The sequence below is a fragment of the Ursus arctos genome, unplaced genomic scaffold (genome assembly GCF_023065955.2).
Source record: "Ursus arctos isolate Adak ecotype North America unplaced genomic scaffold, UrsArc2.0 scaffold_12, whole genome shotgun sequence".
Taxonomy (NCBI): Eukaryota; Metazoa; Chordata; class Mammalia; order Carnivora; family Ursidae; genus Ursus; species Ursus arctos.
This window is the reverse complement of record NW_026622786.1, coordinates 71,357,971-71,370,376: the sequence shown is the minus strand read 5'-3', so window position 1 is coordinate 71,370,376 and position 12,406 is coordinate 71,357,971. Positions and strand designations below refer to the sequence as shown.

Sequence of the window (12,406 nt, the reverse complement as noted above, 5' to 3'; positions counted from 1 at the left end):
AACATGGGGCAGACTTTGTGGGTATTTTCAGTGGATTAGAGAGTAGTACACCCCTGGGGTTAAAGTGAGCAGGCAGTTCCCATTGGCTGGTTTCCTTTCTCTGTGAAGAGGTGGGTGGGCGTTACCTGCTGAGGGGAAGGAGAAGGAAGGAACACTCACTGGGAAGATGATTTTGAACCTGAAAGGGAAAAGGTCCAGAGCTGCCTCTGTGTGCCGTGCTTAGAAATCAACAAGAATAAAAAAGTATGAGTCAGAACGAGAAAAGCTTGGCCAGGCTGAGGTGGGGCAGTCTGGTGACCTGAGATGGAAAATCTTAGGGCACCCCCATGCGGGAGTTTGGGGAAACCCAGTGTGCAGGACCGAAAGCAGAGGAAGATTGTGAACCCAGATTAAGGTCACGAATGGCCCGGTATCCCTGATGGAGTAGATGATCTGATAAGAGAGGAACTGGCTGTGGATTTAGCTGACTTGAGATTCTGGGCGAAAAGTCAGGATTGCCTAGAGGGAGCTGAGGAGAATAAATAGGGAGACCAGAGGGGGACTTTCCAGTGTCCCCCTGATGCTCATATCTGGTCTTTTCCTTGTGCTTCTCAGGTGCTGGTGCAGGGCTGCCTTTTGGACCCTTCCCAGCGGGAGGCGTTCCTGCAGCAGGTATATGAGCAACTCTGTCTCTTTGAGGATAAAGTGGCCACCATGCTGCAGCAGCAGTACGACCGCCAGAGTCAGGTATGTGCGAGAGAAAGGAGGTGGAGGCCACTTAGAAAGAGGAGCTATTAAGGGACAGAAGGGAGAGAGGAGGGACAAGCCCCAACATGGAGCGAAGAGGGCAACAAAAGGGGCGAGTAGACGGAGGGAGCCAAGGATAGAATTGCTGGTGAGTGCACAGGACAGGTTCCCTGCCGGAGGAGGGCTCAAATCTGTGCCCCAAGGCACACACTCTTGCTGGGAGAAAACGTGAAAGCCATTTGCCTGTGTGTTTTCAGTCCTAGAACTCCTCCCCCACTGGATCCGAGAAGGTGATTATGGGGGGCTTTGTTCTCTAGGACTTTGTACAGTCAGGGATAAAGCTGCTTGGACTCATTCAAATGCACTGCTCATTCCTTTGGGTATCCTAGAAGTAGCCAAGGAAATTAAGTCATATCTGTGTGAAGACTTAATATGATTGACGTAGAGAATATTTCTTCATAGTGATGGGAAACTCTGGGTAAGGGGCCTCGTCGACAAAAGGTGGGGAACCCTGCTCCAGTATAATCTGGTGCTCCATCTGGGGCCGGACTCCCTGTCCATCTGCAGGTCAGCATCTAAGCACACCCTGGGAGAGCAAGCACAGTCAGGACTTGGCTACATAGCGGGGGATTGGGGTTAGGATTAGGCCTGCCTGGCCTGGCCAGTGCTAAGCTATAAATTCTGGCTTGGCTGTGGGTGCCATCTGTCCAATTCTGTCTCCTCTGTAATTTGGGCCAGGCGGAGGACCAGTCCCCGGACTCAGGGGAGCCTCCGGGCCGGAAGGTGGGAGTCTCCATGGTGACAGCTGACCTCGGGCTCGTCAGTATGATTCGTCAGGGCATCTTGGCACTGCAGTTGCTCCCCTCAAACTCTAGTGCAGGTCAGTAGAAGGAATGTTCCTGGGGTTGGGGAAATAGGAGGGTATAAGAAGGGGACGTTATCAGTATTGATTGAAGTTCCAGGGCACCAGTGGGTCCCCGGGAAGAGGATCTATCTCCTCGTTTGAGGTGAATGTGAATGAGTGTGTCTCTCAAGTACTCTCAGCTCTGACAACCATCGGGGACCCTAGTGGGAAGGAGTGGTGCTCCAAGCAGAGCCCCACATCACTTAGGACACTGGGACCCAGCACTCAGGAGGGAGCAGCAGGACGGAAGGGAAGAAGGAAGGGTGTCTGTGGATCATAAAACGCATCAGGTGGTGGCACCGAGGTCCTCAGGGCCCCATCAGTTGGATGCCCCCCTGTGACTTTGATCTGGTCAGCGTCCCCAGGCCTGTCCGCTGTTTCCTGCGCCAGGTATCATCGTGATCACAGATGGCGTAACCAGTGTCCCTGATGTTGCCGTCTGTGAGACGTTGCTGAACCAGCTTCGCAGTGGCACCGTGGCTTGCTCCTTTGTGCAGGTGAGGGCTTTCTAGGAAGGAGGAGAGGGAAGTGTGGTACGTCACAAAGTTGGACATGGCTGGTTACTTTCCTACAGGTGACGATTTCCCACGTAAAGCCAATAACATAGTTGCCTGTGTGTTAGTGGGGGGAATAGGTGTCGTGTCTAGAACAGGGTAGGTGGCGGTGGTGGGAGAAGACTCTCATCTTCGTCCTTAGGATGTGGGTAGACGTCATGTTCTAGGAAAAAGAGTGCTGAATTTGAAGTCTGATGCTTCTGTCCAGCCTCATCTCTCCCGTTAGATTACTTATCACTGTTTTGATTGCAAGGATCAGAAAACCCAACTCAAAGTTGCTTGAGCAAAGGAAGGAATAGGAATATTCAGCAAGCCACAGGCAATTTGGATTGACAGGCCGTAGGGGGGAAGCAAAGCGCTGTGGGAGACAGGCCGCAGGGTAGGCATTGGCCAGAACGTGAAAAGCTGGTTGTGCTATATTGAGGCTCTTCAGGATAATTCTTTGGGTGACGCAGGTAAGCACAAGGAAAGTCACCAGTTGGGTTTATGTTTTATAAAGGTCACTCTTGGTGCTGTGTGAAGGCAGAAGTGGAGGCGGGGCGGTTATTATTTGCAGTGCTCAAGGTGAGAGAGGAACAGGGCTTAAATTAGGGGAATAAAAGGTAAGAGACAAGGGGATAGAATTGAGAAAATGAAGAGGTAGTCAGCATGACTTACAGTTAGCAAGGTGTGAGGAGTGAGCAAGAAAGGGGTCAAGGATGTCTCCAAGTTTGTGAAGTCAATGGTGACTGGGTAGCTGGCGGAGCAAACGGGAAGAGAAGCAGTTGGGGTCGACTGAGAACAAGATGATGAAACCAGGTTTGTGCATGTTGCGTTTGAGGCACCTGTGGGTCAACAGAATAGCAGCTGAAGGCATCATCTTTGGAGTTAGACATGCTTGGCCTGAATGCTGGCTCCACTTGCTAGCTGTGTGACATTGGGCACATCACTTGATTCTTGGTCGGATTCATTTGCGAGTGGAGATGATAACAGTGCCTCCCTCGTTGGGCGAGACGATGCATTGAAAGTGCTCAGCAGAGTGCATAATTACGTCATAGACGGCTGCTGTTCATAGCAGGTAGCAGTTGGGTATGCAGATCTGGTACTCAGGAGACAGCGCTCCTCAGGAGAGTTAGGGTTTGTCAGCCTGCAGATGGTAATTGAGCAGAGAAGAGGGCCCCTGAAGAACCTTAGGGAACACCAGTGTTGAGAGGTCTTTCATAAGAAGGGGGCCCACCAAAGAATGAAGGGAAAGAATCAGACAAGAACCAGGAGATTCTCATGTCAGAGAAGTCTGCATTTGGGGAAGAAAGGAGCAGTTAACAGTGTGAGATGCAGCAGACAGGTCAGGTAAAATGAGGAATAAGAAGCACCCTCTTGATTTGGTGATGAAGAGGTCACCAGGATCTTATCCAGGCCATTTTGGTGAAGAGGTGGCAAGGGAAGTGATTACAGTGGGTGGAAGAGCGTATGGGAGAGAAGGAAGCAGAGACAAGCAGACATGAGGACTACGGCTGTTCCGATCAAGCGGGGGCAGGAGAAAATGGAAGCTGGAGGGGAGTGCAGGGCAGAAGAGGCAGGTACTTTGTTCTGTCAGTTTGTTTTCTATGCTAGAGACTTCAGCTCGTTTCTGAGGACCTGTGAGGAAGCAGAGTTTGAAAATAAGGGAAAGAAAAGGAAGCCTGATGGAGTAAAGTCTCTCTGTTGACAAGAGGGCACTGGCTCAAAGAAGTAGATAAGGGTCTCTTTGGGAGTGGAAAGGAGTCATTTCTTCCTTTGAAACTAGAAGGATAGAAGTGACGATGGGGATAAATTCAGCCAAGGGTTTCTGGTCCCTCTCTGAAGGAAAAGGTGAGGGTGAGTACTGTGAGGAGGGGCGGCCAGCACTGGGGAGAACAGTGTTGAGGACAGCCCTGAAGGACCTGCTGGGCTGGGTGTCGTGTGTTCCCAGGTGGTGCCAGCCTAGACAACGGTGCACCTTTCTCCATTTGAGATCCCCTGGCGAGGTGGTGATCCTCTTTGGAGTTTGGAGGTTGAAGCAGAGTCCAGTCAAGAGGGCAGGGATAGCTTGGAGAGCGGAGGCTCAAGGGCTGGCAGTCTTAATGAGGTCAAAGAGCAGCAGGAGTGGGAGGATGGAAGGAGTCCCGAGGGGTACAGTTGTGTGTAATCAGTAGAATGTGGCAATTGAAATTGCGCAAGTGAAGTGGTTCCAAGAGAAGCCAGGGGCCAGGGTGTAGGCAGCGGGCCGGCGAGTGGAATAGAGAGGATTCCTGGAGATGAAAGGTCAAGGAATTGAATGAAACAGCTCAAGTTGGTCTGTCACCATTTTCCGTCAAGGGCCAGCTAGTAAATATTTTAAGCTTTGCTGGCCATACGGTTGTCACAACTACTCAGCTCTGCCTTTGTAGTGTCGGAGCAGTCGTAGGTCAGATGAATGGGCACGGCTGTGTTCGAATAAAACTTCATTTACGAAACCAGGTGCTGCGCTCGATTAGACCCGCAGGTTGTATGTAGTTGGCCGGTCTCTGATCTGTGGATTTAGTATTCACGATACGGTCCACGGACCGGCAGCATTGGCATCACCCGGGAGCTTGTTAGAAATGGGAAATCTTAGGCCCATCCCAGACTTACTGCATTTTAAGAAAAAAATCCCCAGGCATTTTGTATATACCCTAAGGTTTGAGAAGCACTTTGTTAGAGACACTGAAGTCTCTCCAATGGTAACAGGAAATCAGTGAACCACTTCTCAAAATGTTTAGTGAGTGATGTAGTCTGGCGTTTGATGTTCTGCAGAGGGGTGTGGCCAGATGGCGGGGCTTCAGCCAGGGCCCAAGGGAAGGAAGGCTGCAGAGCCATGGTCTGTCTTGGGAGAACACTGACCCACTTCCCGCTCTGTGGTGCCCAGGGCTGGGAACAGCCACCAGCCCAGTCTCTTCCACTCTTTGTACTTCCTTCTCGAGTGCCTGCTTTGGTGCTAGGCCTCTAATTGCTCATTTTCTCTAGGTGGGAGGAGTTTACTCTTATGACTGCAGTTTTGGCCATGTGCCCAACGTGGAATTGATGAAGTTTATCGCAATGGCCACATTTGGTTCTTACCTGTCCACTTGTCCTGAGCCGGAGCCAGGCAGCCCGGGTCTGACTGTCTACCACCGGGCATTTCTCCTCTACTCCTTCTTGCGCAGTGGGGAAGCCCTGAACCCCGAGTATTACTGCGGTGAGGGGCAGACTGGGGCCAGGGGTGGGGGGCCAGGGAGTGTACCACAGACCTGGAGGTGATGCAGGAATGGGTCCCTGGGGGGAGTGTTCTGGCATGGTTCTCTCCCCTGGGATGGCAGCATGGCCTCCCCCCCGCCCCCAGCTCTCTGTCAGCTCACAGATAGCCACCTGCCTCTCCCCCACTTGCTGGTCTTCTAGGCTCTCAGCACCGCCTGTTTAATGAGCACCTGGTCTCTGCAAGCAGCAACCCTGCCTTGGCTCTGCGCCGGAAGAAGCACACTGAGAAGGAGGTGCCCGCCGACTTGGTCAGCACTGTGTCTGTACGCCTTCGAGAGGGTTACAGTGTCCGCGAGGTCACACTGGCCAAAGGTGAGGGTCACTAGGCCCTGCCCCGTCGCTCAAGTCTCAGAGCTGCCAGACAAAGCGGAAGGCACTTAGGTATCACCCGTGAAATTCTGCTCGTCGTTGGAGACATTGGGTTCTGAGCTGCCTTCAGGGCCTCGTTCTCTCAGCGTTGAGCCTCCCGGTTCCATCTCCTTTGTCAGAGGGGGGGTCAGCAGAGGGTGGTGTGGTATCCTGACCGTGGCTCTGTTTTCACATCACTCCTGCAAACTTCTGTTTGTGGCAGTTGGCAGGCTCTAGGCCTGAAATCTCTGGAACCGTGCTTGGAACCTTTAGCCAAGCTAGAGTTCCAGGAGGTAGGTGGGGGTTTCGGAAAGAACTCAGTCCCAGCTTGGAGTCCTATGCCCTCTTCCCCTGACTAGCCTCCCGCTTCCCCTGAAGGAGGGTCTCAGCTGGAGGTGAAGCTCGTGCTGTTGTGGAAACACAACATGCGCATTGAGTACGTGGCCGTGGCGCCCTGGCCCCTGGAGCCTGAGGGCCCTCGAGGAACACGGGTGGAAGTGACAATGGAAGGGGGCTATGACATTCTGCACGACGTGTCCTGTGCACTGAGGCAGCCCATTCGCTCACTGTATCGTACCCATGTTATCCGACGGTTCTGGAACACGCTACAGAGGTGAGGTCACCCACCGCTCAGTGAGTGATGTCCCGTTTGGGGGGGGGGGGCAGAGGTGTGAAAATGGGAGCTAGTGAGAGACCCGCTGAGGCCCGGGCTTGTGTCCAGTGTCCCATGTCCCCCTGGGGCTCCCTTCCTCTGTGCCCGCCAGAGTTAGGGGTGGCTCAGGGTTGGCCCTTGCTCTGCAGCATTAACCAGACGGACCAGATGCTAGCCCACCTTCAGTCCTTCTCTTCAGTCCCAGAACACTTCACGCTTCCTGACAGCACCAAGAGTGGAGTGCCGCTCTTCTATATCCCGCCCGGCTCCGCCACCCCGGTGAGTGGCTCTGACGCTCGTCAGCCCTGCTCCACGCCTACCCAGGCTTGACTGGCACAGCTCCTGGAGCCCAGAGCCACCTTCTTTTTCCTTCCCTCTCAAGTCCGAGGCACGTAAACCAGAATTCCTAAGCTTTAGCCTTGAGAACAATTCTCCCTCCTTCCAAGTTCCTGGCAGAGAAGGGTCTGTAGAGAGAGGCTGTCCTCAGCTGACCACGCGGCTTGGAGAACATGGAGGTGCCCACGAGCCCCTTCACCCCACCTCCACATGGCGTATTCTGGCCTCCCCCGGCATCTTCACCCATTTCCCACCAGTGCCAACCACCGTGAACTGTGCACTTCCGAGGACCAGAGCTTCCTTTGTCCTGTGCTGACTTCACACTCGGCCCGCGGACGTCAGCCTCATGCCACCAGGCGGTGGCTTATGCTGGCACGCAGTGGCCTCACCCTGAGCTCCTGCCGTCCCTCAGCTGCTGTCCTCCTCAGGCAGTGATGGACACACGGCAAGCTCTGTCCTTTGCCTGAATTTAGCTGAAAGGGCTACCCAGTCTGTCTCTGGGCTCCTCCCAATCTGGCCTTCGTCCTAGAGGCCTCTGGGTTTTGCTCCTGTCCTAGGCTGGACTCTGAGCTCCTCTCTGACCCCCGGACCCCACGGTCCTGTTGGCCGTTTGGCCCTTGTGCCGTGTTTCGCCACGAATGCTCCTAAAGGGCAGCGCTTGCCGTCCCCAGGTGCTCTCCCTTCAGCACAGTGGGTCCGACTCCTCGCACGCCCAGTTTGCGGCCTACTGGAAGCCTGTGCTGTCCATGGACGCCAACTCCTGGCAGCGCTGGCTGCACATGCACCGCCTGGTGCTCATCCTGGAGCACGACACGTGCGTGTGTCCTCTGCGGGCTGAAGGGACGGGGTGGGGGGGCGATGGGGAAGGGGGCGGCCAAGGAGCCCTCCCCCACCTCAGCCAAGGAAAACTGATGACCCTTCCCTAGCCTTCCCGGTTACCCACCCCCACATCCTCAGATAGGACTGGGCAGAGAGGGACAGCGGTCTGTGCTTTGCCCCCAAGCTTGGGGCTTCCCGGTCTGACCTGGGCCCACACCGCTCTTCCAGCCCCATCCCCAAGCACTTGCACACCCCCGGCAGCAACGGACGCTACAGCACCGTGCAGTGCAGGATCTCGCACTCCTCGCTGACCTCTCTGCTTCGGGACTGGAGTAGCTTTGTGCTGGTCGAGGGCTACTCCTACGTGAAGCTGCTCTCCAGGTGCGCGAAGTGATGGGCCCTCGCGCCTCCCGCTCCACCGCATCCCATGTCTCTTCCTCTAACCCCAAACCTCACCGCTCCTCCTCCTCCCACCCACTGACTCCCGGCCTAGAGCTGCTCACTGACCCCCATTTCTCCCTAGTGCCCCCGACCAGCCCCCCTCCTCCTTCTACATGGTCCGCATCATTTCCAAGGCCCCGTGCATGGTCCTTCGCCTGGGTTTTCCCATCGGCACACCAGCCCAGGCCCGACACAAGGTGAGCCGGGCCCTGACTGACTCCGAGATGCAGGAGCCCTGGAGGGTGGCCTGGCTCTTTCTCCCCACACCATACAGGGCCAGGGCCAATGGAGACAGGAGCCCCCAGACCAAGGAACGCTTGGAGTAGAGGGCTATCTCACCTTGTCTGGGGGCCCCTTCTCCCAGACCTAGAGGGGACGGGGTTAGGAGGATCTGATCACATTTCTCCCGCAGATTGTGTCGGGCTTGCAGGAAGAGATCCTGCGGCTGCGTTTCCCCCACCGGGTGCAAAGCAAGGAGCCAACACCCAAGGTCAAACGGAAAGGGCTGGGGGGCATTGGTGGGGGCAGCTCTCCCTCCAAGTCCCCCCCGATGCTCGGCCCGCAGCAGGCCCTTTCTGACCGGCCTTGCCTTGTGGTCCTGCATAAACCCCTGGACAAGCTCCTCATCAGGTTGGTGTAGAGGCTGGAGCCCAGGCCTGGGCACATGGGAGCCCCAGCTGAGGCTCAGCTGGGTCTGAGTGGAGATCGAAGGGTTACCTCTATTGCCCAGGTATGAGAAGCTACCCCTGGACTACCGGGCGCCCTTCTTACTGACACTGGAGCCACCGGGGCCACTGCCATTGGTGTCGGGCCGCTCAGCCTCTTCCAGCCTAGCGTCGCTGTCCCGCTACCTCTACCATCAGCGCTGGCTCTGGAGTGTCCCCTCAGGCCTGGCCCCCGCACTGCCGCTCAGCGCCATTGCGCAGCTCCTGTCCATCCTTACTGAGTATGTTACCCGGGCCCAGCCGGGCAGCTCAGGGCGGGGAGAGAGCAAGTGTAGACTCTGGGTTTGGCCCTGGCAGAAAGCCTAGGTCAGACCCTGCCCCTCTCTGAGCCCCTGTGCTGCCACCGCCATTACGCACAGTATTTAGCTCCGAGCAGCACCTGCCACTGCCCTCCCCTGCCTCCCCTCCGCCCCCCACCCCAGTCGACTTATTTTGGCCTGTGCAGCTAGGACTTGCTGCACCTGGGGCACCAGTAGTCTGAGCAGGACTGCCAGCAGACAGGTCTGCCTGGTGGCTGCTGGAAATGGCCACGTAAGCGGCTCGGGGGTCAGGGGGATGCACTCTGAGCGTGTCTCCCCCTCTCATCCCGTCCCCACCCTCACCTTCATGGGGCTTCAGAGTCCGACTCTCCGAAGGCTTCCACTTCGCCTGCAGTGGGGAAGGGATCATCAACATGGTGCTGGAGCTTCCGGTTCAGGTTCGTGAACTGGAATCCCTCGTGACGTCTCCCTGCCAGAGGCTGTCAGCACAGGGACACTTGCCGCTCAGCTGGGTTGGGACTGCTGTAAACTCGGCCTCATGGGGACCCTGTGACCAGAGGACCCAAAACCTGAGGCCAGTCCCAGGACAGTGTGGCGGGGGCTGGGGTCTGAGGGCCCGAGCTGGCCTGGCCGAGATTTACCCAGGATCTCCTGTTCTGGCCCCCAGAACGAGCCCCTGGGGCAGGCTGCAGGCGAAGAGAAGCACACCTGCGTCATCCAGTACATCCTCTTCCCCCCTCACTCTACCTCCACCAAAGACAGGTGAGACCCATGTCCTCTCTGGGAGTGGCGTCTCTCCACATTCCCACTTGTCCCTACTGGCCCTGGAGTTCTGTCTCACGGGCTGTTAGAGAGTCAGGGTAGGGGGTGCTGTTTTCAGATGCTTCATCAGGCAGACACTGGTCCCGAAAGGCCACATAGGAGTTACATCCGTCCTGTGTTCCCTCCATGGACTGAGCCCCTGGCACTCGGCTGTGGATCAAATTCTCCTCTCTGCCAGGCTCAGGGCTCCTCCTCCTTTAGCTTCTCAACAGATGATGACAACGACGTGGAGGTTGAGGCCCTGGAAGGAGACTCAGAGCTCAACCTGGTCACCGAGGTGTGGGTGGAACCTCAGTATGGGCGGGTGGGACCCGGCCCTGAGAGCTGGAAGCATCTTCAGGACCTGACATACTCTGAGATCCCTCGAGCTGTGAGTGACCTCTGAAAGAGCCCCATGCCTTACCGGGTGAGGCGCCATCCCCTCTGGAGGACCACAGCCTGTGGGCTTCCTGGTCCCTCCGAATCTCTCTGTTCTGCCCATCTGTGACTGTGTGTGCTTCTTTGAGAGCTGGACACCAGAGTACTCTGGCCTCGGGCAGGCTGACCCCTGACCTCTGCTGTGTGTGCCCTAGCTCCACCCTCGGGATGCTGCCTGCATAGGCTCCATGCTGAGCTTCGAATACCTGATACAACTCTGCCAGAGCAAGGAATGGAGCCCCCTGCCCCCCGAGCCAAGGGTCTCTGATGGTCAGTGGGGAAGGGGCCCCTGAGGGGGAGCTGGAGAGTGGAGGGTGGGGAGCAACCATAGCTGGGGCATCTGGGTCTCACCGTGGGTCTCGTCTTCCTGCCGTCCCTCCTAGGATTGGACCAGGGAGGAGATACCTGTGTCCATGAGATCCCTTTCCATTTTGACCTAATGGGACTGTTGCCTCAGTGTCAGCAGCTCCAGATGTTCTTCCTTCTGCTTTCCCGAGGTGGGTGAGCTTCCTACTTACTGACCCACAGGGCCAGCGGGCGTGGGAGTGATGGGCACAGAGAGTAGATGAGTCTGCCAGTGAGCAGATGAGTGCTGGGGCCAGAGGAGGCTTGGAGGCTGCATGGGGGCCGCTGTGGTCAGGGCTGAGCCAGCGTGCTGGGCAGCAGCAGGCTCTCGGTGCTGAGCGGAGTGTGTGTCGGGCAGAGCCAGAGGGCGTCCCCCTTGCCGAGGGGCCCTGTCCCGCCAACGACATGGTGCTGTGCCTGCTGCACAGCTGCCTGGGGCAGGAGCTGAGTGACCGGGAGATCCCGCTGACCGCTGCTGAGCAGGCCACCTTCTTGAGTGAGGTGCTGCGACGGACCTGCCACAGTCCAGGTGCGCTCCCGCCTCTTGCCTAGATGGCACACTCTGGCCCAGCCCCCTTTTCCCCACCCTTGGTGGGGGGGGTTCTGTCTTTGGGTTTTGGCCTCCCCATCTCTTCACCTCATAGCCCTGCATCTCCGCTGGCCCTGCCTTCGTCCACTCACCTCAGCCCCCGTTGTAGGTCCAGAGGAGCCACCTGCAGGGGGCCATGGGACCCTAAAGGATGGAGCAGTCGACAGCACCCGAGGCAGTGGAGACTCAGCGCTCTCTCCCCTGGTCAGCACTGCTCTGTCTCCTTGAGCCCGTTTTCCCACCGACCTCCTTCCGTTAGCACATACACATGCCCGACTTTCTGTCACCGGGGATGCTAAGTGCCTCCTGCCAGAGACGGGATACTGTCACCTCCCTTTGTCCTGAATCTTAGAAGCTATACTTCGAGCTGCACTCCAGGGTGGATGAAGGGAGCAGGGGTTGGGTGGTCCCTTGCAGATTGCGCTGATTTTGTTTCTTTCTTACAGGGTGGAGGCCTCCCTGAGACTCTCAAGCCTCTCCTCTCTGCCCAGCCCCCACAGTGGCGCTGCTATGCAAGGCTTGTGACTCCCCAGCATGTGTTTCTAACTTTCCTCCCAGCTGCCTTCTCAGGTGCCACCTGCTCACCTTTGTCACTAGACCCAGGTACAAGCCCTGGACTCCCCCACCAGCCCAGCAGGCAGCTCTGACTTCTCTTTTTTTCTCTTCAGATGTCCAACAGCTGGCTGCCTATGGCCTGGAGGGACCCTCTCAAGAGGAGACCAAGCCTAAGTTCGGGGATTGGAGTGGGGCAGCCAGCCTGAAAGATCCGGGAGCACCTGGGGTGAGGCCTGCCAAGGCCCAGGTCCCCATGCTCAGTGTCACCCCAGCCGGCGGTAAGGTTGCTGACTCTTAAGTCAGTTAAGCAGGAGCAGGAACGGGAAGAAGTAGAAGGCTTGGAGACCATGTGACACCTCTTCCCACAGGCACTGACCAGAACCCAGGAGACCTAAGCCCACCTTTCCGTCGGGACTTACAAGCTTACGCTGGACGTCAGGCTCCACAGACAGAGGGTGCAGATGGTCCCCGGACCCGATGTCCTGTTTACATCTATAGCTGTGCCCTGGAAGCGCTGAGGGAGCAAATGGTTGGCCTGCAACCCCCTCAGGCACCCCGAGACCTCATCTTCCGGTGAATACCCTCAGTGTTGACCTAGGTCCTCCCCCAGCCACGGCCCCCAGCCAGGGCTCGTGACCACCACGCTCCGGGTGGTGTCCAG

At 56.9% G+C, this 12,406-nt stretch overlaps 1 protein-coding gene across 2 annotated transcripts in view; it reads left to right on the top strand.

The window, feature by feature from the left end:
* The window catches only part of SZT2 (SZT2 subunit of KICSTOR complex), a 49,870-nt gene that overhangs the window by 13,936 nt on the left and 23,528 nt on the right, over positions 1 to 12,406 (top strand). For both annotated transcript variants that reach the window (XM_026498301.4, XM_026498302.4), the window contains exons 5-26: positions 595 to 726; positions 1,465 to 1,606; positions 2,021 to 2,127; positions 5,167 to 5,377; positions 5,578 to 5,748; positions 6,163 to 6,397; positions 6,586 to 6,715; positions 7,444 to 7,586; positions 7,820 to 7,972; positions 8,115 to 8,229; positions 8,445 to 8,662; positions 8,763 to 8,978; positions 9,376 to 9,454; positions 9,685 to 9,779; positions 10,041 to 10,209; positions 10,412 to 10,526; positions 10,640 to 10,753; positions 10,960 to 11,130; positions 11,300 to 11,394; positions 11,637 to 11,760; positions 11,859 to 12,023; positions 12,114 to 12,318. In XM_026498301.4, the coding sequence (XP_026354086.2) occupies positions 595 to 726; positions 1,465 to 1,606; positions 2,021 to 2,127; positions 5,167 to 5,377; positions 5,578 to 5,748; positions 6,163 to 6,397; positions 6,586 to 6,715; positions 7,444 to 7,586; positions 7,820 to 7,972; positions 8,115 to 8,229; positions 8,445 to 8,662; positions 8,763 to 8,978; positions 9,376 to 9,454; positions 9,685 to 9,779; positions 10,041 to 10,209; positions 10,412 to 10,526; positions 10,640 to 10,753; positions 10,960 to 11,130; positions 11,300 to 11,394; positions 11,637 to 11,760; positions 11,859 to 12,023; positions 12,114 to 12,318 (3,305 nt within the window). The remainder of the gene's footprint in view (positions 1 to 594; positions 727 to 1,464; positions 1,607 to 2,020; positions 2,128 to 5,166; positions 5,378 to 5,577; positions 5,749 to 6,162; positions 6,398 to 6,585; positions 6,716 to 7,443; positions 7,587 to 7,819; positions 7,973 to 8,114; positions 8,230 to 8,444; positions 8,663 to 8,762; positions 8,979 to 9,375; positions 9,455 to 9,684; positions 9,780 to 10,040; positions 10,210 to 10,411; positions 10,527 to 10,639; positions 10,754 to 10,959; positions 11,131 to 11,299; positions 11,395 to 11,636; positions 11,761 to 11,858; positions 12,024 to 12,113; positions 12,319 to 12,406) is intronic.